Source organism: Leuresthes tenuis, unplaced genomic scaffold, assembly GCF_036924035.1.
Source record: "Leuresthes tenuis unplaced genomic scaffold, fLeuTen1.0.hap1 SCAF_20, whole genome shotgun sequence".
Taxonomy (NCBI): Eukaryota; Metazoa; Chordata; class Actinopteri; order Atheriniformes; family Atherinopsidae; genus Leuresthes; species Leuresthes tenuis.
The window spans coordinates 21,145,184-21,172,012 of record NW_027325374.1 but is presented as its reverse complement, the minus strand read 5'-3'; the positions used below and the strand labels follow the sequence as shown (position 1 = coordinate 21,172,012).

The 26,829-nt window shown below is 40.7% G+C and overlaps 1 protein-coding gene across 1 annotated transcript in view; it reads right to left on the bottom strand.

Moving 5' to 3' along the window:
• The window catches only part of dnah9 (dynein, axonemal, heavy chain 9), a 137,145-nt gene that overhangs the window by 64,642 nt on the left and 45,674 nt on the right, over nt 1–26,829 (bottom strand). Inside the window, exons 35-49 of the mRNA XM_072373573.1 lie at nt 24,969–25,126; nt 23,947–24,085; nt 20,135–20,422; nt 17,458–17,668; nt 17,235–17,362; nt 16,753–16,861; nt 16,389–16,536; nt 15,669–15,843; nt 14,680–14,853; nt 13,428–13,635; nt 12,521–12,686; nt 11,799–11,901; nt 8,292–8,531; nt 2,871–3,032; nt 1,815–2,011 (exon numbers count right to left, since the gene is read on the bottom strand). Coding sequence (XP_072229674.1) covers nt 1,815–2,011; nt 2,871–3,032; nt 8,292–8,531; nt 11,799–11,901; nt 12,521–12,686; nt 13,428–13,635; nt 14,680–14,853; nt 15,669–15,843; nt 16,389–16,536; nt 16,753–16,861; nt 17,235–17,362; nt 17,458–17,668; nt 20,135–20,422; nt 23,947–24,085; nt 24,969–25,126 — 2,606 coding nt within the window. The remainder of the gene's footprint in view (nt 1–1,814; nt 2,012–2,870; nt 3,033–8,291; nt 8,532–11,798; nt 11,902–12,520; nt 12,687–13,427; nt 13,636–14,679; nt 14,854–15,668; nt 15,844–16,388; nt 16,537–16,752; nt 16,862–17,234; nt 17,363–17,457; nt 17,669–20,134; nt 20,423–23,946; nt 24,086–24,968; nt 25,127–26,829) is intronic.

Here is a 26,829-nt window from a genome sequence, read left to right as displayed (position 1 = left end):
GATGGAATGAATGCAGAATTCATCCAGATGGCAGGATATGTTCCTCTAAACCTGTAAATACCTTTCAGCAGTGATGGTGCATTTCCAGATGTGCAATTTGCCTGTTCCATAGAAACTAATGCACCTCCATATCATCAGAGATGCCAGCTTTTGAACTGTTGAAGTGCTGATAATGGATGGTTCCTCGCCTCTTTAGTCCAGAGGACACAGGAATCAGTGTCCAAGATTTTAAAAAAGAATTTCAGATTTCAATTCATCTGACCACAGAACAGTTTTGTACTTTTAAATTAGCTTCAGCCCTGAAAGGGTGCCAGCATTGCTGTATCATGTTCACATACGGCTTCTTCTCTGCATGCTTTACATGAGCTTTAACCCGTACCTGTGGGTGGCACGGTGAACTGTATACTCTGGAAGTGTTCCTGAACCCATGCAGTGATTTCCATTACAGAATAATGCCTGTTTTTTAATGCAGGACGCAAAGATCCAATATCGATTTTCCACCCGTGCATGCAGAGTTGTCTCCCAATCTTTATAAGCTTTTGATTTTATGCCACTATAGATTCTGGAAGATTAAAAATATTTGCTGTTTTATGTTGAGATACATTTGGTCCATAGTGTATCCCACCTATACGAGCTGAGATCGGCTCCATGCCCATGCCTCTATGAATTTAACGCATTGATCCATTCTAAAATGAGACGTGATTTTAGAGCACAAACTTTATGATTCAAGCAGAGTTAAACATTTCAAGAATCCACAGGAAGCTAGTGCCGCAGCAATGGTTTCTTCCTGACTATCTCTTACTTTCTTTATTGGCTGTAGAGGCAAATAGAGGTGTTAAATCACCATGTGATACACTTTGTTCACAAGATCCAACTGCCTAAACGTTAAAGGCTAAACGTAAAAATTCTGATGAGGAAAAAAGAGTGGATGTCAATAGGTTACATTCCAAACTTTCATCTGACTTTTATACTGCACATGAATAGAATTAGCATTACAGTACAATTACTTTGTAGATTTTTTCAGCTTTATCTTCAGCAGTAATATTGTATTATTTTTTAGAATTACAGAACAACAACATTATCTTTAGTTTCAGGTATCAGACCCAACTTCTTTCAGACTTTCTTTTTTAAGCTACCGGTATATACAATTTCCCCATCATCTTCCTATTTTGACAGAGCACATTGGCTTTGATAAAAGCTACCGCCAGACTTTATGTATTCATTTATTCATCTTTTGCATCACATCACTATCCCTTTGTTATCGACAAATACCATGAAAACCAACAATATTGCCCTGGCTGGCTTACTGAAACTGCTTACTTTATATATCAGCAAGCTTTTACTTAAAAATGTATCCACATTTGGTGATCTATTGAGCATTTGTAGAGGAAATTGGATTGGGTTAAAATAAACGGTTTCACAGTGTTTATGGGAATTAGGAGACAGCTCAACAAGTGCAAAAGTGTGGCTCGTTGATGTGCTTTGAATAATTTCTGGAGTATAATATAAAATGAGATGCATGTTAGTCGGATAAGTGTGTTTTTCTTGGTATTTCTTGACAAAACTTGTTGACATTATCAGAGCTAAATAAGATCTCTTTAATCGACAACACAGGCACAAACAATATCAGTACAGTTTTAAACTTTTGAATCTTTGCTGTGCACTTTTTTTCCAATCCTGTTGTATGTTGCATGTTTTGTTTTTTTCAAGAGACATCTGTGTCTCTTGAAACTCAACTCTCTGACATTGGAATGCAAATGTGGTGGAAATGAGATTATTTCAATAAATATACTAACAAAAAAACCTCAACTCACATGTGAGCCATGGCGTCCTCGAACAGCACCAGGTTTAAGGTGGCGTTGACCTCATTGTAGCTGTCCAGCACTTCCAGGAGGGTTTTATTGAGGCCGCTCCAGGACTCTGCAGCCATGTACCTGGCCTCCCCCTGCCCACGGGCAAAGTGGCAGTACAGGTTCATCTCCCTGGTCTCCTCTAGAGTTTCACTCATATCCTTGGGGGAGGGGGACACACATAGCAGTGGTAAACATGCAGACCAACACACTACTCCTGTCAGCATAACATTACTATTAAGCCTAAACAGTCCGAACAGGGACACAGCTGAAAATTACAGCTGTGCAGAGGGTGACCTACTTCATTTTCGTCTTGGCAACTGTTAGGCGCCAAAATTTTGCCTCCTAGGGATGGATGTTCGGAGGGAGTTGTTATTTTGTTCAATCAAATCTCTGTCATGTTTTGATGTTGTCTTAATTTTCACGATATCAACTTCCTTATAGTGCAAAACCCTCCGCAGACATCCTCGTTTACGTGTAAAAATAGCAAGAAAACATGCAGCATATTGCTCTGTGGCCCTGGGGAAATTGTCACGAGTTGACATCACATGCAAGCAGTTAATAATATATTGTGGAGTGGATAGGATTATCTTCTCTTTTCGTCTTCTCTGTCTGTGGGTGAGTGCACACACACTTGTCAGGTTCTTCATTGTGCCATGACTTATGTGAACGTGATAGAGCCAGCGAGAGCAGTGAGGGAGCAGTGGACAGGAAACCATTAGAATGTTTTCCAATTTGCCAGCTTGACAGTGCAGACTCTGACAGCCAGACCCCCATACCTCACTGATTAATATTCTCCCCAACTCTCTCCAGGCCCTCTGCCCTCTTCTACCCCTAACGTTCTCTCTCCTCCTCTCCTCTTCTCCTCTTCCGTTCTCCTCGCTATGTTGGCCACTGATGACCAGGTCCAGACACAAAGCAGGCAGCCTAATAACCCACCCCCCCAACACACACATTCACACACTCTTCTTCCTCGCTTCCGCTCTCATATTCCTTTGCTGAACTTTATAAAACTCTCACCTCATAGAACTTTTTTACTGTGTCTGCCTGCAGCTTATCAAAGACATGGATGTCCTGCTCCTCCACCAGCTTGTCTCTGTAGACCCGAGTAGACTCATGCAGGTAGATTTTCAGCAGGTCTTCATTGGCTTTTAGACATTCGCTAGTACAGAAGAGAATGCCCTGAGAAGAGGGGAGAAATAAAGAAGCCTTATAGTTTCAGTCCAGAGGCAGATTCAGCCCATTTATACCACAACTAGGAGGGAAATACAGCACAGTCACTGTGGGTAAATGACTGAGTGGGCAGGTTGTTCGTAGGTGTGACATAAAAAACTCAGGAAATAATGGCTGCACTTTTCTTCCATCTAATTGCCACAGAAGTATTGCTTCATGTGGAGAAATTCAGTGGGCAGGAGTTAGATGGAGGACCTATTAAATCAAAGAAAGAGAGTCTGAAAAAGACTGAAATGCCTTTCAAAAAGGGTTTGTTTTCAAACAAGACTAAATCTCTCAAATCCCTTCCCATTGTAGTGCACTGTATTTAATGACAGATGTTGTACTCGAAAATTCAGATTTCATGTTCTCTGCTGTGCCCTGAACATGCAACTGAAAACAAATTGTGTCCTCTACTTTCTGCTTGTGCAGCCAATGGATTTTGGTTCATTTTGTCAGACGATGCTGTGATTACACAGAGCATAAACACATTTTGTTCAAAATAAAACTTTCAATAGTCAAATTTGTACACACATCAGCCTTAACATCAAAAAGCAGAAGATGAGAACATCTCCTGACGTGTTCTGCTATGAAAATCTGCCATCTGGCATTCAACATGACCCTCAGGTGTTCACACAGCCTCCAGACTCCTCAGATACCAATGTGATGAGTTCCGATGGTACCTGTGGGAAACAAATCCACTTCCCACAGGAACCAAAGGATCCACTGTCAGTGTCTCGATAACAGGCACTCCAGGACACGCTCAGAAATTCTTTGTCCACGCCCTGACTGGTCGGAGTTCTTTTGGGGGCATGACGAGAACATAGTCAATATTATGCAGGTTGCTATAATGTCATGATCAGCGTATATATGCAGAAGTGAATTTCATTCTTTTTCGAGACAAAAGTAGATCTGGCACACATACAGGGTAGTTTGAATGCTTGCGTGAAATTTCATGGCATTCCATGAAACATTTGTGAGCATATGTATTCTTAATATAATAGTATCTCTATCATAGTATCCATCCCCTGTGGAGAGTGAGTATGCATCAACATTTCTACCAGGTCATCTTGTAGATGTGGAGCTATAAGTGATAAGAGAGATTACATGAGACAGATATGATGTAAATTCCCTGATCATCCCAGAGATGGATGAAAGTCATTCCTGAAGCAGAACTCTCTCCATTTTCCTCTTGTGGTTACCAGAGTTGTTTCTCCTTTAGGTTAATTTCTTGTGAGAATTATTTTGACTGAATTACAACCGTTAGCAGTGTAGTCTATGCTGCCAACCTCCAAGGACATGGTGCGGGATATTTGCATCAAAATGGTTGATTGAAATGCGTCTGATTCACATTTCTTACTTGCAGCTTTTCAAAACATCAAGGCAATTCATTCAGAAATCCTGGAGATATTTCAATCTCGACATACTGACCAACACATTACACATCCAAAAAACATCAAAGCCAGCGTGAACAAAAACACACGTTTTTGACACCATGTGTTACACCCTTTTCATCCTCCTCTATCTTAAAATAACAAATCATGACAGAGAGCAGATGAGCGTTAAGTGGATGATTGATGATTAATGTGTCTCTCCAAGAGGACCGAGTGACATGGCGGCATTCAGGCGGAACGCAGCACAGTCTAAGTGCATTGTATGAGGGGTACTATATAGAAAGAGGGAGAGGATGGTGAGGCACCCGGGCTCGGTTTGTTCCACTGTCACCCAGGAGACAGAGACAATCAGATGTGTTTCCAGCCCCAGAACCTATAGAAAGAAGAGATTGCTAAATGTGACAATTGGCTGCTAAATCCACTGTGTAATTGTGCTTATGTGAGTTTTGTTGTGTATGTGGATATCTGTGTGGATGTGTGTGCCAAAGATTCAAATTGAGCCAGAATGATCAACACTGCTCAAGACTTTTTGTCAGGAGTCTGTGAATGATGCTATCTTTGGATTTTTCATAGATCTGCGTCTTTCTGCTTCATTTCATTGCTTAATGGTGTCAGCCACAACACCCTTAATTTATTGTTTACGAGTAAGGTTAAGCAAAACAAAACACCATATGGCAGTCTATATCACAGAAATGCTCTCAACCTTCACCAGTCGAACAAAGCATGAACAAACTTATAAGAAAAAGAAGTTTGTTTCCCCTCCATCCAGCTGACTTTGGCAGACTGTCTCATCCTCTCCATCGCTGATCTTTCATTGCTTTGTTCAACTCAGAAGAGAGGGATTACAGTTCTGGCTGTCGGCATGTATCTGTCTGTCTGTCTGTCTGAAGTGGGCTTGCTTTCCTCGTAGCCTGACAGCTGCTCTGAGCCCCAGACAACTCTTATCCTGCTAACAAATACACCCAGCTGACTATCCACCGAACATCATGCAGACATATTGAGCATTCAGTACAGTTTGGCTTTGGTCTCATTGCACCATGAGTCTTGTGTACTCTCTTCTCTCCATAGTCTCTGTCCTGCTCGTCCATACCATCCATCTTCAGCCTCATCTCCTCCCACGGCTCTTGAGCGTCAAGGAGCTCATTTAGGCTGACACACAGAAGACAGGCCCATGGATACGCCCGCCGGTCATGGCGAACACTGGCAAACAGAGCACTTTGACAACATTCCCTGTTGGATATCAGACTTGTTGGTCTTGCCCTATTAGTAGAATTTAGCTACTGTTCTTCACTTGCAGCACGTCGACTTATCAACAGGCTTTATTGATCAGCAAGAACTTTCAAGGAAAGTATGAAGGAAAAAGATGGGGTGCCAAGTGAATAGTTAGCAAATGGTAGGAAACAAAGTCAAGAAAGAAAAAATGCTGGCATTAGCCTCCCACTTTAAATTCAACAAAACGCCCCAAACTTGACAAATATGTATGCAAATAACACCACCAAAACTCTAAATATGCAATCTTAATTATTTTTTTTGTCACATTTAATAACAGCTTTACAAAGACTGTTGCAAGCTCATGCAGAGCCTCAGAGCCCAGCTTTCTGGCTCATTAGAGTTTATCATAATGAGGTGCTTTCCTTTGGCAACATCTCCAAGTCACAAAGTGAAAAAAAACAAAGAGAATCACAAAAAGTCCCCCAATTATTTCAGCTGAGGCAAACTTCTGAAACATCAAGCCAGAAAACACTGACAGACAACCGTTTAAGCCTCGTGCTCAAAATTAGAGGAAGCGTTTGAACTGTCACTCTACAACATTCCAACATCTGAAGGTGGCGAAGCAGCGGTTCAAATGGAGAATTACGGCTGAGGAAGGGCTGTGAGCTGAGAGGATTCTTACTTCTTCTCACCGGTCGTGACATGTTAGTGTCAGGACATGAATGAATATGTTAGGCTGAGGAAACTTCAAATGAGCTTATTTTCTAAGTTTCTTTACATTTTTATCCATGATTGGGGTTAAATAGGAAGACACCCTTGACATTATTTCCTGTGTGTGGTTATTGGATTGTCCAGGCCAATTAAACACAACACAAAGACTTTGTCAAAGCAGGCAGAATGGTCTCATCAATTGTTAACTTCAAAGTCTTATGGTGAAGGTAAATTCACCACTGTTTGAAGGCAGCCGTGTGCGATCAAGGGCCTGGAAGGTAAGCCTGAAGGTTGTCAGGGCTTGGGCACTGGGAGAGTAGAAAGGCTTAAATGTTTAAGTGTAGAAGACTCCAACCACCATCAAATGCCTAAGAATGCTTATAGAGAAGAGCTTTCTGAATGCTCTAAAATTACCTGAAATGTCCTTTGTGATGGGGGGAAACTGACAATTGAACCCAAATTATGCTGTGATTTACAGGGATCAAAAACCTCCTCCAGCTCTAGTTTTCATTTTTTATATAACTGAATCTATCACCATTTTACTTAAGAGTGTGTTCAATGAATCTCTTCACAGCCAAAAATGTGTCAGTATTTTGATTATCAGACAGGAGCTGTGACCAACATTAACTTGATTAATTGGTCATCAGCACCTTTATATAAGCAGACTTTAACATAACGGAGGAAAGACATCAGCAATGATCTCAAAGAAGCAATCGTTGCTGCCATCAATTTGGAATTTCTTCGAATGCGACTTCCAAACTATGTGGAATCTGTCATTCTACAGCGAGAGAGATTATTCACAAGTGGAAAACATTCAAGAAAGCTGTCAGTCTTCCCAGGTATGAACACCCCAGCAAGTTCACGACAAGGTCAGACCGTGCAATGCTCAGAGAAACTGCAAAAAAGCCAGGAGCTACATCTCAGACTCTACAAGCCTCAGTTAGCAGCTAAAACTTGGCTGAAACTGGGTCATCAACAGGACAATGATCCCAAACACAGCAGCACATCTGCAATAGAATGTCTGAAAAAGAAAAGAATCAAGGTGTTGCAATGGTCCAGTCAAAGTCCAGCCTGGTTGAAATGCTGTGGATAAACAAATGTTAACAAACCTCAATGAACTCAAGTACTGTTGTAAATAAGAGTGGTAGTTTTTCACACACTGCTTCTACCTTTGGGTTTAGTTTCTGTCTTTAAATAAATAACATGTCATTTTTTACCGTTCATCTGAAGTTGTAATTACCTCATTACACCTGATAAGATGATTTTTTTATGCCTGAAGGTGAGTTTCCTTTTGTTCCTATGACTGCATTCATATTTGTATAGTAGTACACCTATATATTCTCTGCACTGAGGAAAACGGTAAGAACTCAGGGCTCAATCTTTAAACTCCTGGATGGAATATTGAAAAATTAAGTTCCTATAGCTGAGTGGCTTAAAGCATTAATTATACAACAGAGTGTGTTAAATGAAAGAGCCTGCCCTCCATTAAAACCGTGGAGGATTGTGACAGAAATATTGCCCCAAAAGCGTCTCTCTTGACAGCCGTAGTGCTCTGATATTATATTAATTTAAATATATTTAAGCACCCATGGAAACGCAAATCCATTGTATTTTCTGTTACACTTATTTCAGACTTATTTCCAGCTTTGAGACCCAGCTCTTAAATCAATAATCATTTAGTTGAGAAATTAGTTACAGAAGCCTGGGGAAGCAGAGCTGCTGAAGAAGAGAGAATTAGGGTAAAATATGTATTTCCTTGTCTGAAATAGAAGAGGGGGGTGGTGAGAAAGAAAGCACATAACTTTTTCAAGGTAACTTTTGACATTTCATGGTGAAAAGATGACCCAAAGGTCGCTGTCCCAATGGATGTAATGTCCAAATGGAATAATCCTTTTGATATAGGATTATATACCTGGAATATGTTGGAGAGGTCGCGAAGGTTGAAGATGTAGTGGAACTTTACTGCGGTGGGGAGGAAGGTGGAGGAGACACGCTGGTGCAGGGCCAAGGCTAACTGGACCAGGGTGGGGCAGCTCTTCTGCAGCACAGAACTGAAGCCATCCCTTCTCAGGTGCTGAGACAGAATGGAGCTGTAGATGGTGTTCAGGGCCTCGACTCCAGGAAACGACAGTGCAAAGACTGAGAAGTGCCGCTGTGAAGGAAGGTAGAGCACATTAATGACAAGAGTAAACATGTTAATGATGGCAAGGGTCATCTGATTGGGGTTTACGTAAATCTCTCAGTCTCGTGTAACTTTTAAACCTCACAGTATATAGCTGTCCTGATTAAAGTTCCCTTAAACCTGCAGTGTGTTTGTTAACAGTTAAATATTGAATCCTGCCACTGGTCAGAATAAAAGCTTGCACCTACTAATAATTACAGTTCTTTCCCAATACGCATCTAACAGAGAACTGCAGTGAATGTTTGGGTAGATAGACAGCGTGACTTCATCTAAGTTAAAGATGCTGCTGAATATTGTATATTCCCCGAAGCATCAAACATGTGTTATTCCACAGCTGAAAATATCCTGTGATCCCCCTTGAGTCAAAAATATGTTCTTTTCCCCCACCACTGAGTGTTTGAGCATCTCCATGTAGGATTACATATGTGAGGGATATTTTTATAAACCCGTATCACAGACTTTTCTGTGAAGGAGACGCCGTGTACGATATTTCATGTTTTTAAATATGCAAATATGCTGCATTTACCAGAACCTTTCAAATTGGAAAATCATCAGATTCTGACACACTGACCTCTACAGAGTGATGTTTTGATTTTAGCCTTCAGGCTTTTGATACGGTGTTTTCAATTTTAGTCCAAAGTCCAAAGACAGAATTTGATGGAAAACACAAAGAAACTGATCGTGTCTGAGATAAAGGCCAGGAAAGAGAAATTGAGGAGCAAAGCAAAGATCAAGGCGGTCCTCTGCACTTCATAAAGTAAATACCTGCAGATCATTGAGCTCTCTCATTTCTAATACCATAGCCCTGTATGAAACTTGGCTGCCTTCCCCTTCGCTGCAGCCGTGTCTTATTAGTTTTTCCACAAGCTGTTCCAGTGTAATGACAAAAGGAACCTTCACCTTCCGACTGCGATCCCTGATCTGTTGCTGCCAGGTGTAAAAATCCTTCATTAGAAAGCTGAACAATATCAGAGGCAGACAAGACATATTCTCTCTTTTCTGTGGACTCTGCTGTTAAATACACCCCTGAAACGAGTGTCAAGAGAGAACTTCACCCTGCCCTCACGAAGGTTAAAAACGCTGAGATTTCTCATTCCGAGGATCTGTTTCATATCTGAATCTCAGCCGAGCTCGTAGCTTTGTCCCCCTCATCTTCTACTTCAACTGTTTTCCACATGAGACCCCATTTAAACTTTGCAAGTGTGAGCTTTTGCTATTTGCCAACAGTTTAGTTTCACAGTCATTACTCATTACAGCATCCTGAATCAGATCTCTTAGAGTGCACTGGTAAGAGCCTGAATATCTCTTAAAATCAAATGCAGCTTTTCTCAAACATACTGTAATGCAAAGTCTTGACCTCGATATAAAAACCTTACAACAGCATGTGCGTGTTATGTTTTAGCAGAATATAAACAAAACTGAGTTGAAATTAATACTTCATAGAGGCATCACTGCACAGTGTAATTTCATTGTTATTTCATCAGCAGGGAGCTGCACACGCGGCTCTGCAGCATAACAGCATCACTATATATGTCCCGGCTTCTCCAATATGAACCTGGCTGCTTCCTGGAAGCCGAGAAAGCCACATGAACAACAGTTGGCTTTTTTTTTTCATACATCAAAACCTTTCTCTTTGATATGAACAAGAAATTAATTACCAATCGTCCTCAGGGGGGAAACCACTGCAATTTTGTAAATGCTGAGTTATGATATAGAGACGTGGAAAACTCATTTTTCCACAAAGTTTTGTCAAAATCTAATTAGTTGTGCATGAATAGCCATTCCAATGAATGGACAAATTACAGAGGCCATCGCTTTCCCACAGCGTTACATACTCTGTATGCATGCAAATGAGCAGCAATCTGACGCAGAGTTTTTCCCTCCAACAGAAGACTCTATTACTGAAATGCCTTGTTTAGAGTTCAGGTTAGTCTTTTGTTATCTGACTGCACCACGATGAAATACATTTGCATAATATCTGCCTGGCGGCTAGTGCCGGAAGCCTGTTATGAAGAATTAGCAATTGGCTCCCACTCTGCAATGTTTGACCAATTGTCTGACCAATCAGAGGGAACCTTAAAGAGAAGGCAGCCAAACTGGAGTGTTTCATATAGCAGGTGGATTTAGGAGACATACTGCAGCAATGGACAGTATAAGAAAATGAATGCGTCATCCTCAAAATGAAAATATGTAGATCTACCCCTGGAGACTTTAAAATAAAATCATGAACTCGTATTGGCCTTCAGACGGTGACAATTTAGTTGTATTTTCAAACAGGTTTTTTTTGGCAGTGCAACAGTGCAGGAAGGAGACGAGAAATGGTATGTGTTTGCGTATGGGTGCATGTGCCTTGTTTGATTGAGCCTGTTGCCACCATAACAACGTTATATTGGGACAACACAGTGTGGGCTGTCACCCACCTGTGTTCTGTCAATAATCTGCCTGCTCCTGTTTCACTGGCTGAACAAAGCTTTCGAACAGTCTGCTAATTTTTGTATAACAAAAGAAAATTTAGATCACCTCCACTTACATTACGGTCCCAAATTTATGATGTGGACAAGATGTGGAATGAGTTGGCAATCTTGGTTTTAACAAAGGAAACTGTCACTCCTCCCGACATGAAACCCTCGTGCAATTCAAGAGGTTACATTACAAAGATATGTGACACTGAAATAAATTAATTCATTCATTCATTTCAACATAATAATATTTATTCCATTATACCTGCATTACCAAAAAATGCTGCAACGATAAACTAAAAGGTTAGCACACTAATGTACCAGGATGAACATTTGGGTCATTTATTTAAACTGTCTTTACACCCAAATCATATATTCATCAGACATTCAGTCAAGATAGAGAAAATACGTGTTGTGTTGAAGTCAGTGTGAGCAATGCTCATATATTTTGTGCTGAAATGCTCAGTTAGGAGCATCAGTGCTGCTCGTGAACAAGGTTAGAATAAAGCCCTGCTGTACATTAGCCTATCATGAAAAGATGAGGTGAAAATCTGAAAGCAAAAGCTACATAGATGCTATGACCAGCAATATCAGCCTTTCTTTTTTCACTGACACATTTTATCATGATAAAGACTGTCCATGGTAATATGTCTGAGATGAGTGAGGGCACAGCTGTGAACTGCATAACCAGTGGAGCACAAAGTGCTGGGAGAATGTCCTGTGTGTGTATGTGTGTGTGTGCGTGCGGGTGTGTGTGTGTGTGTGTGCGTTTGTGTACCTGTAGTCGTGGATTAATGGTGAAGCTGCCGGCTGTGGGGTTCATGCAGGACACGTATTGAATATTGTGTATTTCTTTCAAAAGCAGCTTATTACGATCATACCTGTAGAACACACACAAACACACACGCACACAAAAAAAATCATTATTTAACAGTCTTGCAAACACACAAACCCCCACTAATGCTCAGGCTCACACACACACACTCCTTTCCCTTGCTTTTGCTGATATGAACGCCTCACCTCCCCCTTAAGCTGGCGTGGTTCGGTAGCATCTTCCTTCCTCTCAATTTCATACCTGAAATCCCTCTAGCCTATCTCTAATGAGCTGACCGTGTCTAAGCCAGTCACCCAGTGTCTGACGCAGTGAAGCCATGTTCAAAATGGCCTCCCTGTGTCAGAAAGATGAGCAATGAAATCCTTCTTATGGGGAATCACAAAACTCTGCTTCCTCTCTTATTTTGACACTTATAACAGTTGTAACATATTGATACTGAGGCAGGGGTCTCTATGAATACTAAAGGGAAGGCATTTCTGAATTGTTGGGTGTTCCACCCATCAGCTGCTGAGACCCCATAGTCCAAATGATGCTCTTCTATCATAGTACATTAAAACACAGTTTGAAATATAGGCATAATAATCCTCTTTCAAACAGCACAGGCTTGTGTGCATGCTTGCTTATACATATAATGAGCTGATGAATGTTAAATGACAGAATCTTACCAATGGTTATAGTCCATATGTTGGCGTATGAGTGTGTGAGGTTGGACCGTGCCATATGCATCCACCTCAGGCATATTCATGTCGTCTATGAAGTAGATCAGTCTTCTGCTGCCCGGAGGTCCATAGTTGCGGCCCGCTTTCTTCTCAAGGGACTTTTCCAACACAGCTGTGTGGGAGAGTGTGAGTGACGGAGCAGTGAACAGAAATGGGGAAAAGAAAAAATGATGCTGGGAAGGCTGTAAGTAAATTGCAGTATTTATGAAGGAGTTCTGAGCTGGAAAGTCAGGAGCTATTGTTAGGTTACTTGATTTAAAGAAAAGGACACAAAATGCAGTTTTCTTTTTGTCTTTGTCGTCTTTTATGGTCTCTAAATATCGTTCACATGAAAAAATCATGAATCACTTCAACTGAACAGTGAACAGATCATAGACATGGACACGGTGTCACGAGTGGACATTTTTCATAGTATGGCTGGTGCAGGCAATGGGGCTGACTGAAATGTGCCAGTAAAAAGTATAAAAGACTTTCTATATTCCATGAACAATGAAGCAATAGCAAAACTGAAAATCATCATGTATTTTTGTACAGTGTTGGCCATCACTTAAGCTTTATTCAAAACTAAGTGATTCAATTTCAGACAGCTTTACTATTACAGTTCACCTAGTTTCACTGCTTGGGGAAACAATCAATACATTTAAGCTTGTTAGAGAGCATTAACAGACATGGATAATAATCTATTTTGGTCATATACAATTGTTTCTATACTAGGGGATCTTTTTGTGTGTTACCATCAGTGGAAATTATGCAATTTTCCTAATCAGGGAACATAACTTATAGGACACTTAACAGAGAATCTTGTATTCCATTCCAAAATCTGATATGTAACTGTGATTCGCATGGTCCCTACCTTGGAGCATAGCTGACGTGGTGTAATAGTTAAAGGGGACATTTTTGACCATGTATTTCTCAGGGTCCAATGATCCGAGTTTGTCTCCGACCAAAACAGACTTCCCAGTGCCAGCGTTCCCGACGAGCATCACCGGTCTGCGGTGCTCCAGGAGGCGATCCATGAAGTAACGAACTCTAATGGTCTCTGTGGTGTGGACCAAACAAGCCTGCATGTAGGAATCGTATGGAAACATACATACTCACATCAAATTCAAAATTTTGGATAAAAAAAAAGATAATCCCAAAGATTGTCTATTAAGAAATGAAACAGCACCAAGCTTATATTGACGAACACATTAAATTAGCACTAAACCTATTTTCTAACACTAAATGCCTCTTAAATGCATTCAGTTTGATTGTACTCTGGCTATAGATAGCATGAACAATTTCTCTTGACTGCAGATATTTTGGTTGAAAAAAAAAAAGCCACACTCATTCATTTTCTTCTCCCTCGAATCTGGGATATGGAGACTGTCAACACAGTGCTTCAGTTCCAAGGTGAAAATGCTCAGCCCCTCAGCTGACTGATGTCTTTTAGCATCTTAAAACCATTACATGAACAGGTAACGAGGCTCTGTAATCTGTTCATAAATTAATACTTACTGACAGCGATCTTGAAATTGATGATTTCATAATTTGTTCTATATTGTTATATATTGTTTGTTTTTCTGTGAATATTAATGTAGCGGCTCAGGGTTTGGGGGTATTTGAAATAAGACTAAATATAAGAGACAAAGTCAGTCAGTCCCTCGGGGCACACAGTTGTGTGGGTGCTGTGCTGTACTGTGCTGTTCTCCTTTCCTTACTGCTTGCTTGTCGCTGTTACAAACAGAACCTTTGGCCCTCAGTGCTGTCCAGTGTGCTCGAGGCACTGTGGATATTTTGATGCGGTCTATTCATTTTTTTCTCGACATACCAGCCACAACCCTAAAATGTACACAAAGATGGACTTAGGCTCCTGTTAAATAATAAACTGATGGACACATTCAATAGTTTATATAGCCTTATTTTAGAGACTATAATGTGTGAGTATGCATTAGGGTAGGAGTTACACTGTTATAGTTCAGCAGGCACCCAGTGGTGGTCTGTAGTTTCAGCTGTTTTCAGTCAGATTCATTGCTCACTGGTAACTTCTGGTTTTGAGGCTTCAAAACCTATCGACGGAACAAAATTTAACTCTGAAAACTTTGGATTTACAAAAAAAGATGTACCTGAAGTGGTGTATCTGTATCCATTTCAAACTTGGGCACCAGCTTGGTCCAGGGTTCAAACTTCTTGCTCACTGGGTCAATGTAGTAATCAAACACGGTGCCCTGGGAAGGGAACTTGATGGTTTTGAACTCAGCACCCCACCACTTGCTGAACTCCACTCTGTAGTCGACTAGCTACATTCACACAGAGCACACACGCAGAGACACAGAATGAAGTCAATACTGTAAAATTACTTCCTCTCCGCTTTTTCTCTTCCATGCAGTAGTTATAGATCTGTGCATGTGATTTTCACAAGTGTAAACACAAACCAGAGAACAAATAAATAGCAACAATATACAGATAGAGCTACAGCAGCTGAAGGGTAGAAAATGAGAGATGGCAGACCCATCTATCCATCCGTGTGATTCAGACAGTGAAGAAGAAGCCTCGTCTTCTGCTGGCTCGCAGTTCCTCACCTTTCTCTCTTCCTTCCCACCCCTTCGTACCTGTCTCCTCTATTCACTACTGACTCTCCAGTCAATAAAACCACTTAGCATTTAAATGCATCTGTGATGGGAAAATAAAGTGGAGTACATCTGTACCAAGGGGAAAAGCAGTTTTATCCCATAACTTAGATGGACGCGCTTACTGTACAGCACTAACTGGATTGCTAAGCAACTGCTCGCCACGGCTCTCCTGCTGATTTAAATTCAGCCAGCCTGTGTGTTGCTGAGCGGGAATGAAGTCCACTTCATTTCCAGATGGATATCTCTCTCTTAAAAAAAAATGCCATTTTCTCAAGCGAAAATAACATTCAAATGACTTTTCACAAATAGAGACACAACAGTGTGTTGCATAAGAGCCATCGGGACAAGTAGAATGAAAGTGCACGAAAATCTTTCAGAGATGAATTATGATGAGAAAAAAAATCTTTAGACTGTCCCATTCTTTTCCCCTTTTATGCAGCCACTTAATAAGCGTCTCACATGCCCAGAAGCCCACTTAATACCTGGTCCTGGAACAAGGCTCCCCCAAAGGCCCAGACTGCAGCAAAGACAAAATAGAGCTCATAAAGTTCTTTGGCGCAGTCTGGTGGCGTGTTTTCTGGAGTCAGAAGACACTCCAGTAGGTAGCAAAGCATCTGAACCAGACTCTGCTCAGGGACAGGGATGATCTTCTTAAACCTGAGCAAAGAAATATACATACATGAGATGAATGAATGATATACATCACACGATCCAAACATTACTGGTGTACATTAATCAGGAAGGAAAGGAGCTGTGGGGATGAAGGGGAGGATAAAAAGGGAGCTCTGATTTCGTCTCGTGTAATGTGTCACACTTAATTCTGCGGATTTAACAGAACAAACGCAGCTTCTTTAGACCAAAGAATTTTAATTACTCTCGAGAAACAAGATGACAAATTTATGAGCTGTGACGCAGCGGTGCATTTTTGGAATTTTTTTGTGTCACTCTTGAATACAATACATTCCTCCCTCCTCTGCTTCCTGTTGTTGTTTGCTCCAACAGTAATGATGATGGAGGTGTTGGAATATGCAAACGATCCTGTACAGAATGTAGGATGACATCCAGTTCTTCTGAGTCAGTCCATTTTTCCCGTTCCAACACTCCCACTTATCACAGTTCCTCCCTGTTATGTCACACCCGTACATCCTGCGTCAACGAGCACTTCCTGTCATGGTATAAAAGCCACACAGGAGCTGTGTTACCTTGATCTGAGGGCATCCAGACAAGATGGAAGGTATTTGTCAAAGAGTATAGTCAGGTTGGCCTTTTCAGATTGAACATCTCTCTTGTCAATCCAACTGGACACCTGTGGGTTCCAACCAAGGTCTGCTGGATTTATGTAAAGAATACCTGAAAAAAAGGTGAGAACATTGTCACATACTGTGAGGACGGTATGCATATGTTGGATTAACCTATCGGGGGTGTATTGGGCTTTAGAATTTAAACCAAATTTTGATTTACATGAGCCTTTCATTCACATTCAGTCAAATATCAAAGTGTCCACAAAAATAGATAAGAGGTAAGGAAAGGCAGAGAAGCAAAGGTGGCACATGTGAGCTCCTGCACCTGCTCTGGATACAGTTGCAGGGGTAGCGGTGCGAAGGTGGCTGATCTCAAACACCAGCCTCATGGTGGGGTTCAGAGGGATCCGCTCGTTACTGGCCAGGGTCAGCACCTAACAGAGGGAGAGGACATATTTACTCACAGCACACATACAGTACATATGAGTGTTCTGTTTGCATGGTGGAAGCCTGCATCATATCACCTGCTTCCTCCTCAGCTTTCTCAACATACTAAGTATTTCACCCCCCCCCCCCCCCCCCCCCCACACACACACACACCCCGCCACACACACACACACACAGTGTCAAATATTCTTACACCAACAGAGTACAACAAGCTTTCTATGCTCTTCCATCAGTGACACATCAGTCATATTTCCTTGTCATATCAGAGTGATCAACAGCAGAAATACTGTTTTGATACTAAATAAAAGACTCAGTCAACACGTTTACACACACAAACGCACACACTGAACTTTCTCTCACCTTGTTGTCATCCATGACTGTGTTGAGTGACTCAATCCACATTGGGTCAATGTCTCCATCCAGAACAATCCACTTAGGCCCACTGTGATTAATGTTGGCCAGTTCACGCATTATACTGGAGAACAGGCCTGTGAGAGGATGAGATCATGTTTTGGATATTTGAGACTCTACAGTAAACATTTTGCACTAATCAAATGCCATTTTTGAAGTACTTAATAGTCACCATCTTTCCACTCTCTAGTTGCTGGGTTGATGATTCCAAAGAGCTCGTCATTGGTCACAGCCTTCGGGTTAAGGTCTGCCCACACGGGCCGACGCTTCATGTTGTGATAGGTCCTCTGGAGAGACCTCATCACCTGACTCTTCCCAGTGCCTGCATTCCCAATAACAAACACAGAGTGCCGCACTGCCAGCAGCTCCTCCAGCTGCACCACCTAACACAAAGACAGAGAAACATTTTCAGCTCTTGTGTGTGTGTATCACAAAGGAAACTTCTGACATGAAACACAAACAACCTTGTACACCACAATCTAGCCTTTCATTTGAACTGTGGCGCTCATTCCGCTGCATCTCATCTTTAATATTTTAGCTTATAGAGAGTATGACTTGATGCAGAAAGACAGAGCAGAGTTTTGTACTGAGTTACAGCACAGCAGCTTAGTTATACAGTTGACAAGCTCAATAAATGACTGCAGTAGACTTCTGGAAGGACAGATATCTGCGCTCAAATTACTCTGTAGCTGTGTAATTAAAGAGCCACTCTGCCTGTTTTACAGCAGATTAAAAATACTTTTTTATGTGGTGGTGCAATTATAAATTCACAAAATGATTGACAGCGAATGAGCGGCATTATCGTAGGTAGTATAAGGTAGTAATGTACAGTTGTTAAAAAGAAAATACATCCTAATTCCATTTTAAGGTTTCGCATTTCAGGACATGGAAACTATTCTTCTGGTCTTTAGTAGGTTTTCATATTTAGCGAATACAACCTCAGTTTAAAAAAAAAAAAAAAAAACACACAACACATTACACTTTTAACAAAAACTAAACCGAAACGCAGAAGCAGTGTGTGGAAAATGAAGTGCGCTCTCACTGCATTCATTGGAATCAGGAGGGTAAGCAGCAGCCAGGTGCTGCTAATCCAATACACGTGATTACCTGCTCATCACCAAGTGTGAGCTCCTCTATAAAATAAAAAAAGTTTTGGCAGTATGCTGGTGTGGAACGTGTGTACAAGTGTGTGTTCACACAATACGAAGGAGGAAAGACATCAACAGTCGTTGCTGCCCCTCTGAACGCTTTTGTTAGCTAAATTTAATTACAAAAAGCAATATGTATATATTAACATTTAACATTACATGTTGGGACTGAGACACTTTCCAGTGTAAAATGGCATTGTGAAGTCAATGGGGAAAATTACTTTCATCACTTTGAAAGAGATTCTCCGGGAGAATTTCTATCCAAAGTCACCATGTTTTCAAAAACATTCTAAATGCTATGAAATTAATTCAATAGTTTCATGATAAACTTTGCCTGTTTAAGGTAATTAAGTGAAGAGGTAGTATTCAGGTTTAATAAAGTGTGTTGTTTTCACTTTCCTATCATTTGGTTTGTGGTGACTACAGGATCATAAGTACTAGCTGTTAAGTTCAGATGGAGGCAGCCTCAGTGTTGTGTGACTAAAAACAACAGTCTGTCCAAAATGGCTTACATTAACCCAATTACCTAAAATAACTAAATACATACGAAATGTACAAATTCTTTTCTTTCACATAGTAACTGCAGCTATGAGAGTTATATTGGTTTTACAATTTCAGAGTCAAACTGACTCTCCAAAATGTAACATTTTCAATATGAGTACATTAGGTGACACTGCAGAACTATAAATATATAAATAAGGTGTAGAAAATAAATGGATGGCAACACCACAGAGAGAATAACAACTATGAAAAAGAAGGAAATATTTCCTCCCCACATCTGCTCAAACATACAGATGGATGCCCGATCAATGCCATCGACCAGGTTCCTCTCTGCTCCTTCCCCCCATCCATTCAGCTGGAACACAGGCGGCTTTGCACTCTCAAAGGACCCGCCTGATTACTGCTTTGATCTGGGGAGTCCTAATGCTAGCACATGCTAATGCTAAAGACACGGAGCCTCTCCTACCTCGCCTGCCCCCCTATCTCGTCCTTCTGTCTGAAATCAAAAGGCTGGCTGCACAAACAAAGACTGTAAAGTTCAGGCTCTGAGGGTGTACGGTTGTTATTGACCGATCTGCCATTCTCTCTCCACCTCTCACTCTGTTTCTCCCCCTCTTTGTTTATTTCTGTGGCTGTCTCTCACAATGTCAGGGTTAAGTGGCATGGCGCAGCGCTGGGCTCCATTGATGGAGTGTTATTATGTGGTTCCCATGTCTATTTGACCTGAGGCAGATCGCATTTATTTCCCTTGGTCCTGTGTACTTCTGTTTCTGACACATAACGCCCTCTCTTGTGTGTGTATCTGTGGGTAATATAATGACTAGAATTAGGCCATCAGGTTGGGCACCTGAACTCGCATCGCAGCCAACCACTGGCTTATGGCAATATCTGCCCAATTCATCCAGATGCTGCAGACTTGTTTGACACTAATGTCTATTTCCCAGCAGAGCATTATGACGTGAGGCAAATAGCTTTTGGAGAGAATGACGATAAATTTAAAATGAAAGCACTGCAACTGTAATTTCTGTAAAAAAAAACACTTGGCAACTCTGCTGGTATTTTTCAGACAACATGTCATTATATTTTCCTTTAATACACACGACTTAGTGTCAAACTTACATTCGCAATAGACCTTGATTATTTTTCAAATGTAATCAAAATTTGATAAACTGCAGCATGAAGCATGAGGAGTATCTGTACCTTGAGCACAAAATTGTCCTCAGCCTGTAGCTTCAAGTCGAGAATGGACAGCTTCACACGCGTTTCAAAGTCCAGGTCTCTCTTTCTGGGGACGTCCAATGAGGGAAAGAGATCTCCTATCAGGCCCATGAACACTGGCATGTCGTCTGTGACGATCTTCGGAATGTTGAAGTCTCTCAGAGCTCTCATGAGCACCTGGTCCTCAGCTCGGCCAGGGTCTCCTCTTTTCAGTGAGCCGGCCACTACTAGGACTGACTTGATGGCTCGCAGGCCCCAGTCATAGTGATCCTACAGGAAAGGCCCGGAGAAAAAGTGTTTTAATACTTAAACTATAGCTGTAGTAGGAAGGATGTATGCTAAGAGTGTGTGGAAATCCTGCATTCTTCAGACATTGAGCAGACTCCATCCTTTATGTCAATATAAACCTGATATGGTGACGGAGAATTTAGTTTAGAACTTTTTAAAAAAAATTTATCATTTAGAAACATTTTTTCTTTTGTTGCACATATTAACACCTGCTCTCTTGACTTTTACTCTACATTTTTCTAAGCTCTCTAGTCTTTTTCATTCATTCCTTTTTTTCCTGTACAAGACTCCAGAACTAAAAGAACCAAATAAAAAGTGTTTCCTTCTCACCACTCGTCTGATGAATGTGCCTGTTCTTTACCTTTGTTTTCAATGCCATGACTAATGGAAGGAATGTCGACATCCGTTGCATTCATTCATGATTTAAAAAAGAAATAAGTCAAAGTCAGGTTTGTACAAGTTCATGGGATTTGATGAGGTTTGATAATTTCACTCATATCAGTCTAGTTTTCATTCATTCAATAGGACTGACACAAATGACACAAAGTGCTCATTCATAAAACATTAAATGGCACAGTTGTTGTTTCAAACATACTTGCCTATACATCAGTGCATCTAAATAATCATATCATTAAAACAGATTAATTGTGCATTAGCCTTCTCTGTCTCCGTCGTCTTTTCGCTGTGACGAGGCTTTGTCGGAGTGTATTAGAGGTGATGCAACAGTGCCGACAGAAGGCAATCAGCTAACTCAGCATGTCACACATTAGCTTATCATTTATTGACTTCATCTTTCCAAAACAACAACATTTTTCACATAACCATGGGCATGTGGAGACTGAAACTCAACCGATAGCCATGATTCAAGAGAGACCTGAGTCATCTATTTCATGACATTAATGAAAAATACAATGCAAACTTCACGTTTTTCTTCTAGCGTCCCTTACTGAATAATGTATTTCCTCCCACTCCTTTCTGTGCTGGAGAGTTATGTTTGTGCAGGCATAGATCTAGATGGCAGTTGACTGTGGTCTTTGTGGTTTGTTTAAGTGTCTTGTTTTGTTTTTTCCCCAGACACTGCTGATGTGGATAGACACTATACCACAACTGTGGAAGCATCCTGTGGACCTGAGGGACCTCAACTGCTACAGGCTGGTGGCTCTGACATTGCTCCAGATGAAAAACCGATAGAGACTCATCTCCAGCTCACTCATCGAAGTCCATCGGTGAGCTCATCAACAGACCTAGTTGTTTCTGCCTCCCAGCCTGGCACTGGGGTAGATGAAGCCATGACCTTTCTGCCTCAGAGAGCTCTTTCAGCTTGGGAGTGCTGAAAGAGCTCTCTGGTGTGCTTTCAACTCCATACACCCTGTCCTTCTGAGGGACAAGCTCAAGCACACAGGGGTGTACCACTACCTGTCTTCGTAAAATGACCACAGTATGTCTGACATGTTTGTCTGCAGCACAGGGGCTCCAGAGGGAAACATTCTGCAAACTTTCCTCTTCACCCCTTGCAGTACACTGCCAACTGTAGAAGTTCTCTGATCACTCTGCCATCGTCTGTCTCATCACAGATGAGGGTGATAGGGAGGACAGATGGACTCAGGACTATATGGACCGGTGCCAGCAGAACCATATCTAGATCAACGCAGGAAAGACCAAAGAGTGGTGGATTTCTACAGACACACACTCCGCCTGAAACAAGCAAACATCGAGGGAATGGACATCGGGTTAGTGGACTGTTAAGCTATCTTTTTAAAATCAGCTAACAACAGGCGTCACTGAACAGACAACACTGATGTAATATACCAAACAGCCAGAGTGGACTCTACATGCAGGGGACACTCCGGACTTTTGGAGTGCAGGTGGTACTCCTGAGAACCTTTTCTGACTCTGTTGTGGTATCAGACATTTTTTAAGGAGCAGTCTTCTGGAAGAGCTGCATTTCAACTGCTGAGAGGAAAAAACTTAAACTGATCAGGAAGGCCAGCTCTGTCCTGGAATGACCCTCGACCCAGTGCAAGAGGTGGGAGACAGGGGAATGCTAGCCAAGCTATCACTTCTGGACAGTGTCTCTCAACCCATGCATGACACTGTGTCGGCACTGGAGAGCTCCTCCGGTGACAGGCTGCTGCACCTTTAATGTATGAAAGAACAATATCGCAGACCCTTCCTGTCTGCAGCTGTCACACCGTACAATCAGCACTGCTCCCAACAGACCACGAAAAGACTTCAGCTGCCTCAAAATAGTAAAACATCTTTTATACAAATCTGCATTCACCATTAACTGTGCAATGACTGTTTTTTTGGTAGCAACTGCAACATTATTCTTTATTTATTTCTGTAGTTTTTCTAAATTAATTTCTAGTTTTTGTTATTTGTATACATACATCTTAATACTCTATATTCATATACAAATTTCATATGTGAATAAGATTTTCTGTGTAGATACATTTTTGCATATGCTCATTTTTTCATCTTATTTTGTCATCAATGAGAGCTGGCGTCAAGCATAGTCCAGCTAATTAATATAAATGAGATGTTAGAGGTTAGAAGTGTTGTTTAGTTATTAAGCTCTTTAAAAGTTTAGGTCATTGTGAGAAAAGAGCCAGAGGCAAGCGGGTTGATGGCAGAGCAGGCAAGTTCTACACAATCACCCTCCCTTTAGTTTGGATTATGATTGCTAAACACACCAGATTTTTGAAAGTAGAAAGATAAAATTGCACATTCACAGCCAAACAATAAATAGTTTTTTTTGTTTTGGTGACATGGAGTAGAGTTCACTGAAACATCTTTGGAAGAAACATTAAATCCAAAAGTGAAGGAAGAAATCTGCACTTTCAACTGATTTACCATTTCAGCTCTTGTGAATGTAGTTTAGATGAGCTACCCGCTCATTACAACTTGATTTCATTACTACAGTGTTGCTGATGTCTGAAAAGACAGTTTAACTTATAAAACAATACAGTTTCATACAGTTATACAGTTTAACTTATACAAACAACTTTGAGAGAGCAAAAGAAGTGTAACAAAGTTTTTTTTAACTTATTATGACTTCATTTCACAACCGTAAAAATAAAGTAGCGTAATTTGACACTTAAACGTGCCTACGGTCATGGAAAATTCATCCAGAACTGACGGCTCATAAAACCACCCAAGCTGAGAAACTGTACTGCAACTCTCAGTCAGCCCAGTGATCAATTTTATTGCTTTTTTAACTCATGAAATTAATGGCATGAATTGTAAAACAAGATCAGACCAAGAGGGATTAAAGAAAAATAAAATAGAAACTCCCTGTAGCTTCCTATTAATATATGCATGTAATACTTCACTCAGATGAGTGAAATATTACATACAGTTACTAATTCAGCTTCTGTGTGGTGCCTCAGAGTATTTCCTTCATCAAAAAACTCAATTATAACACTGTGTCAGTTATAAAGCTTTGAGGTGGTTTAGGAGCTACCGATTGCCAGCCGCATCACAGCACGGCAGACAGAAGGTTGTACCTGTTTGGACAACAGCTCTTTGCACAACGTGTAGAGGGTTATAAACTTCCTGGCAAGGATCCGCGCGTTAATGAAACCTTCGGCCACCAGCATAATTTCACAGATCAGCTCAAAGTCTGGCACCACCATGGCACAAGGTCTGTGGACAAATGTGAAGAAGGCGCTTAGGATTAGCTGATGGTCATATAAATGTTTTAAGCCATTAATTCTACTTTTACAGCTAAAACACACTGAAGTAGAGACCTCATTTGCAATATAGCCTTACCAACAAAAATGATATACATGTTCTCTTATCTGCAATGCATCATTAGAACAGAATTCAGTAAATTCCAGCTCACTTTAAAGGCAGAGCGATGCAAGTTTCACCACGAGTTGTAATCCATAACAATTTGTTACAGAGAACATTAGTGGCCTCAGAGGGAATAATCAATCATTTTGAGGCCACATTTCACTAATTTGAACATAAGTACGAGAATGTTTTTTTTTTTGCTTGTTGTAATTATTTCATTCACACACTTGAGTTAATCAAATAAGCTGAAGAAAAGTAAACACATGGAGAAAGCAGCTTTTACCCATGACCACACTTCGTAGGACACAAGGATATCAGCTTTTACGAGTGAAAAATACAAACTAAATGCAACAGAAGAATACTCACCTTTCTTTTACTTCATGTATAAGGATAGTACACGAGTAACCATTTATGCCTAATTATATCACTTAGTTTACAGATTCTTTATTAGAGTTTCACATTATGTATAGTGATTTATATATATTTCAACTATTCATATTCTAATGTAAAAATATTGTGATTCACCTTTATTATATTCTAATATATTAACTAATCATCCCCCCATTTCTCCATGTTTCTCTTCTGTTGATGAGCACTGACATCTATCTCAGTGATAGATTAAACATTCACTGATGGATTTAAGATCTAAGTTAAAAAAAAAAAGGAAAGACAAAAAGGGAGAAATCTTGCAGAAATGACATGCCGTACTGAACTAAAGCTTCTTCTGACCTACCTGAACAGAGCTTTGAGGTTCTCAGGAAGCTCAGTCCTGCCAGCATAGCCTGGATTCATGGTGATGAAGATGCCCACAGAGCGACAAAGATTCACCTCCTCTCCCATAAAGTTAAACCTTCGCTTCTTATCGCGGATGGCATCTTGGATGCTTTTCACCTAAATACAAACACAGCGTAGAACATAAAGAACTCTCACTTTTCCCAAACCATAAAACGCAATATGCACATTGTGTCCATAGCTTTAAAAGCTCTTTTAAATGAACTGATCTATCTTTTTTTCACTGCAGACCTTGTAAACCCAAGATATTTCACATTTAATCTATTTAAGTCCACATTCATCCATTTTTGTTTTTCAGGTCTGTGGACACATTTAATAACAGTTGCCATGATGATCATTTTCAGCAGGTAACAAAAAATCATGTTATATCAAACAGTTAAGGTCCAAAGATGATTGTAATCATGATTTGGTACAAAAGAAGGAACTATAAAAGGTATTTGACAAGGAAAGATGAGCAGAAGATCTCCAGTTTGTCAACAGACATGTTCCTCAAAAAATTATTGGAAGGGACTTGGAAATTTATAGTGCAGAATATATCTGAAGGACTCAAGGGATCCAGAAGAATTACAGAGTGTAAAGGGCAAGGGAGCAAGCCTAAGCTGGACAGCCATGATCTCTGAGTCCTCAAACATGACTGCACTGAGAACCGTCATTAGTCGGCATATCAACATGGGTCAGGGGTTACTGTGGGGAACCTTTGTCAAGCGCTACAATACAGAACTGCAGTCACAAAAGCCAATTCAAACTCTATTTAGCAGAAAAGAAGCCTCATATCGATCTTATCTAGAGGCAGCATCGACTTCTCTCTGAGGCATCTCTGAGGCATCTGGGGTGGACCATCCCACAGTGGAAACGTGCATTGGGGTCAGTATAATTCCTGATCTTTTCCAGAAGGAATGGATGTCGTATCCTTGGAACCAAAGACAAAAATGACCATCCAGGGAGTTTTCAAATTGCAAGTCCAAAAGTCAGGCTCTGTGTTGCTGTGGGGTTGTGTCAGAGCTCTGGGAAAAGCTCATTTACACCTTTGTGATGGCAGCATTAATGTGGAAGAGCTTGGTATGATTTTAGAGCAACATATGCTGCCCTCAAGACGACATCTTTTCCTGGAACATCCATGCAATTTTTAACAAGATAATGTAAAACCACATCCTGCACACATTAAGGAGGAGCAAGACGGTACAGATACCGGATGCAGTCCTGGCCTGGCCCCAATAGCACCTGAAACTCATCATCACTTGGTACAATTTATGTAAGCATTGTGAGGAGCAGCAACAAACCAGAGTAACATCTTTCATTTTCAACCACTTTTGGAACACGTTGCAGGCCTGAAATCCAAAAATGGATTTAAATTAGGTTAATGAGACAAAACATATCTTAATATATTCATACTAGATTCAGACTGTCTGTAGTAAAATAAAGTCAAATTAAACACGTTGTTTTTGTTTTGTTTTGTTCTAACTTGGAACGATATTAACAGGTCAAACTGCACTCAATCTTAAAAAAACAATTATTAACAAAGACTCTCAAACAATGAAGTTTGTCACACGAGGCTGTGACAGTCGCACGTATAGGCTTCATGGCATAAAGCATGAAGTGTATGTCTAACATAACATAACATGAATTGTGTGTCCTTCAGAAATGTGCATTTCAGCGTCAAAGGACAAAAAATTCACAGTAAACATCAATGCAGGACCATACAAAGATTGTACATATGTAAATGGAAATCCATCCAGTGGTTGTTGTGGTATTTCAATTAGGTCATTTAGCACTAAAAAGATATTCTGAACGACTCTCAAGTC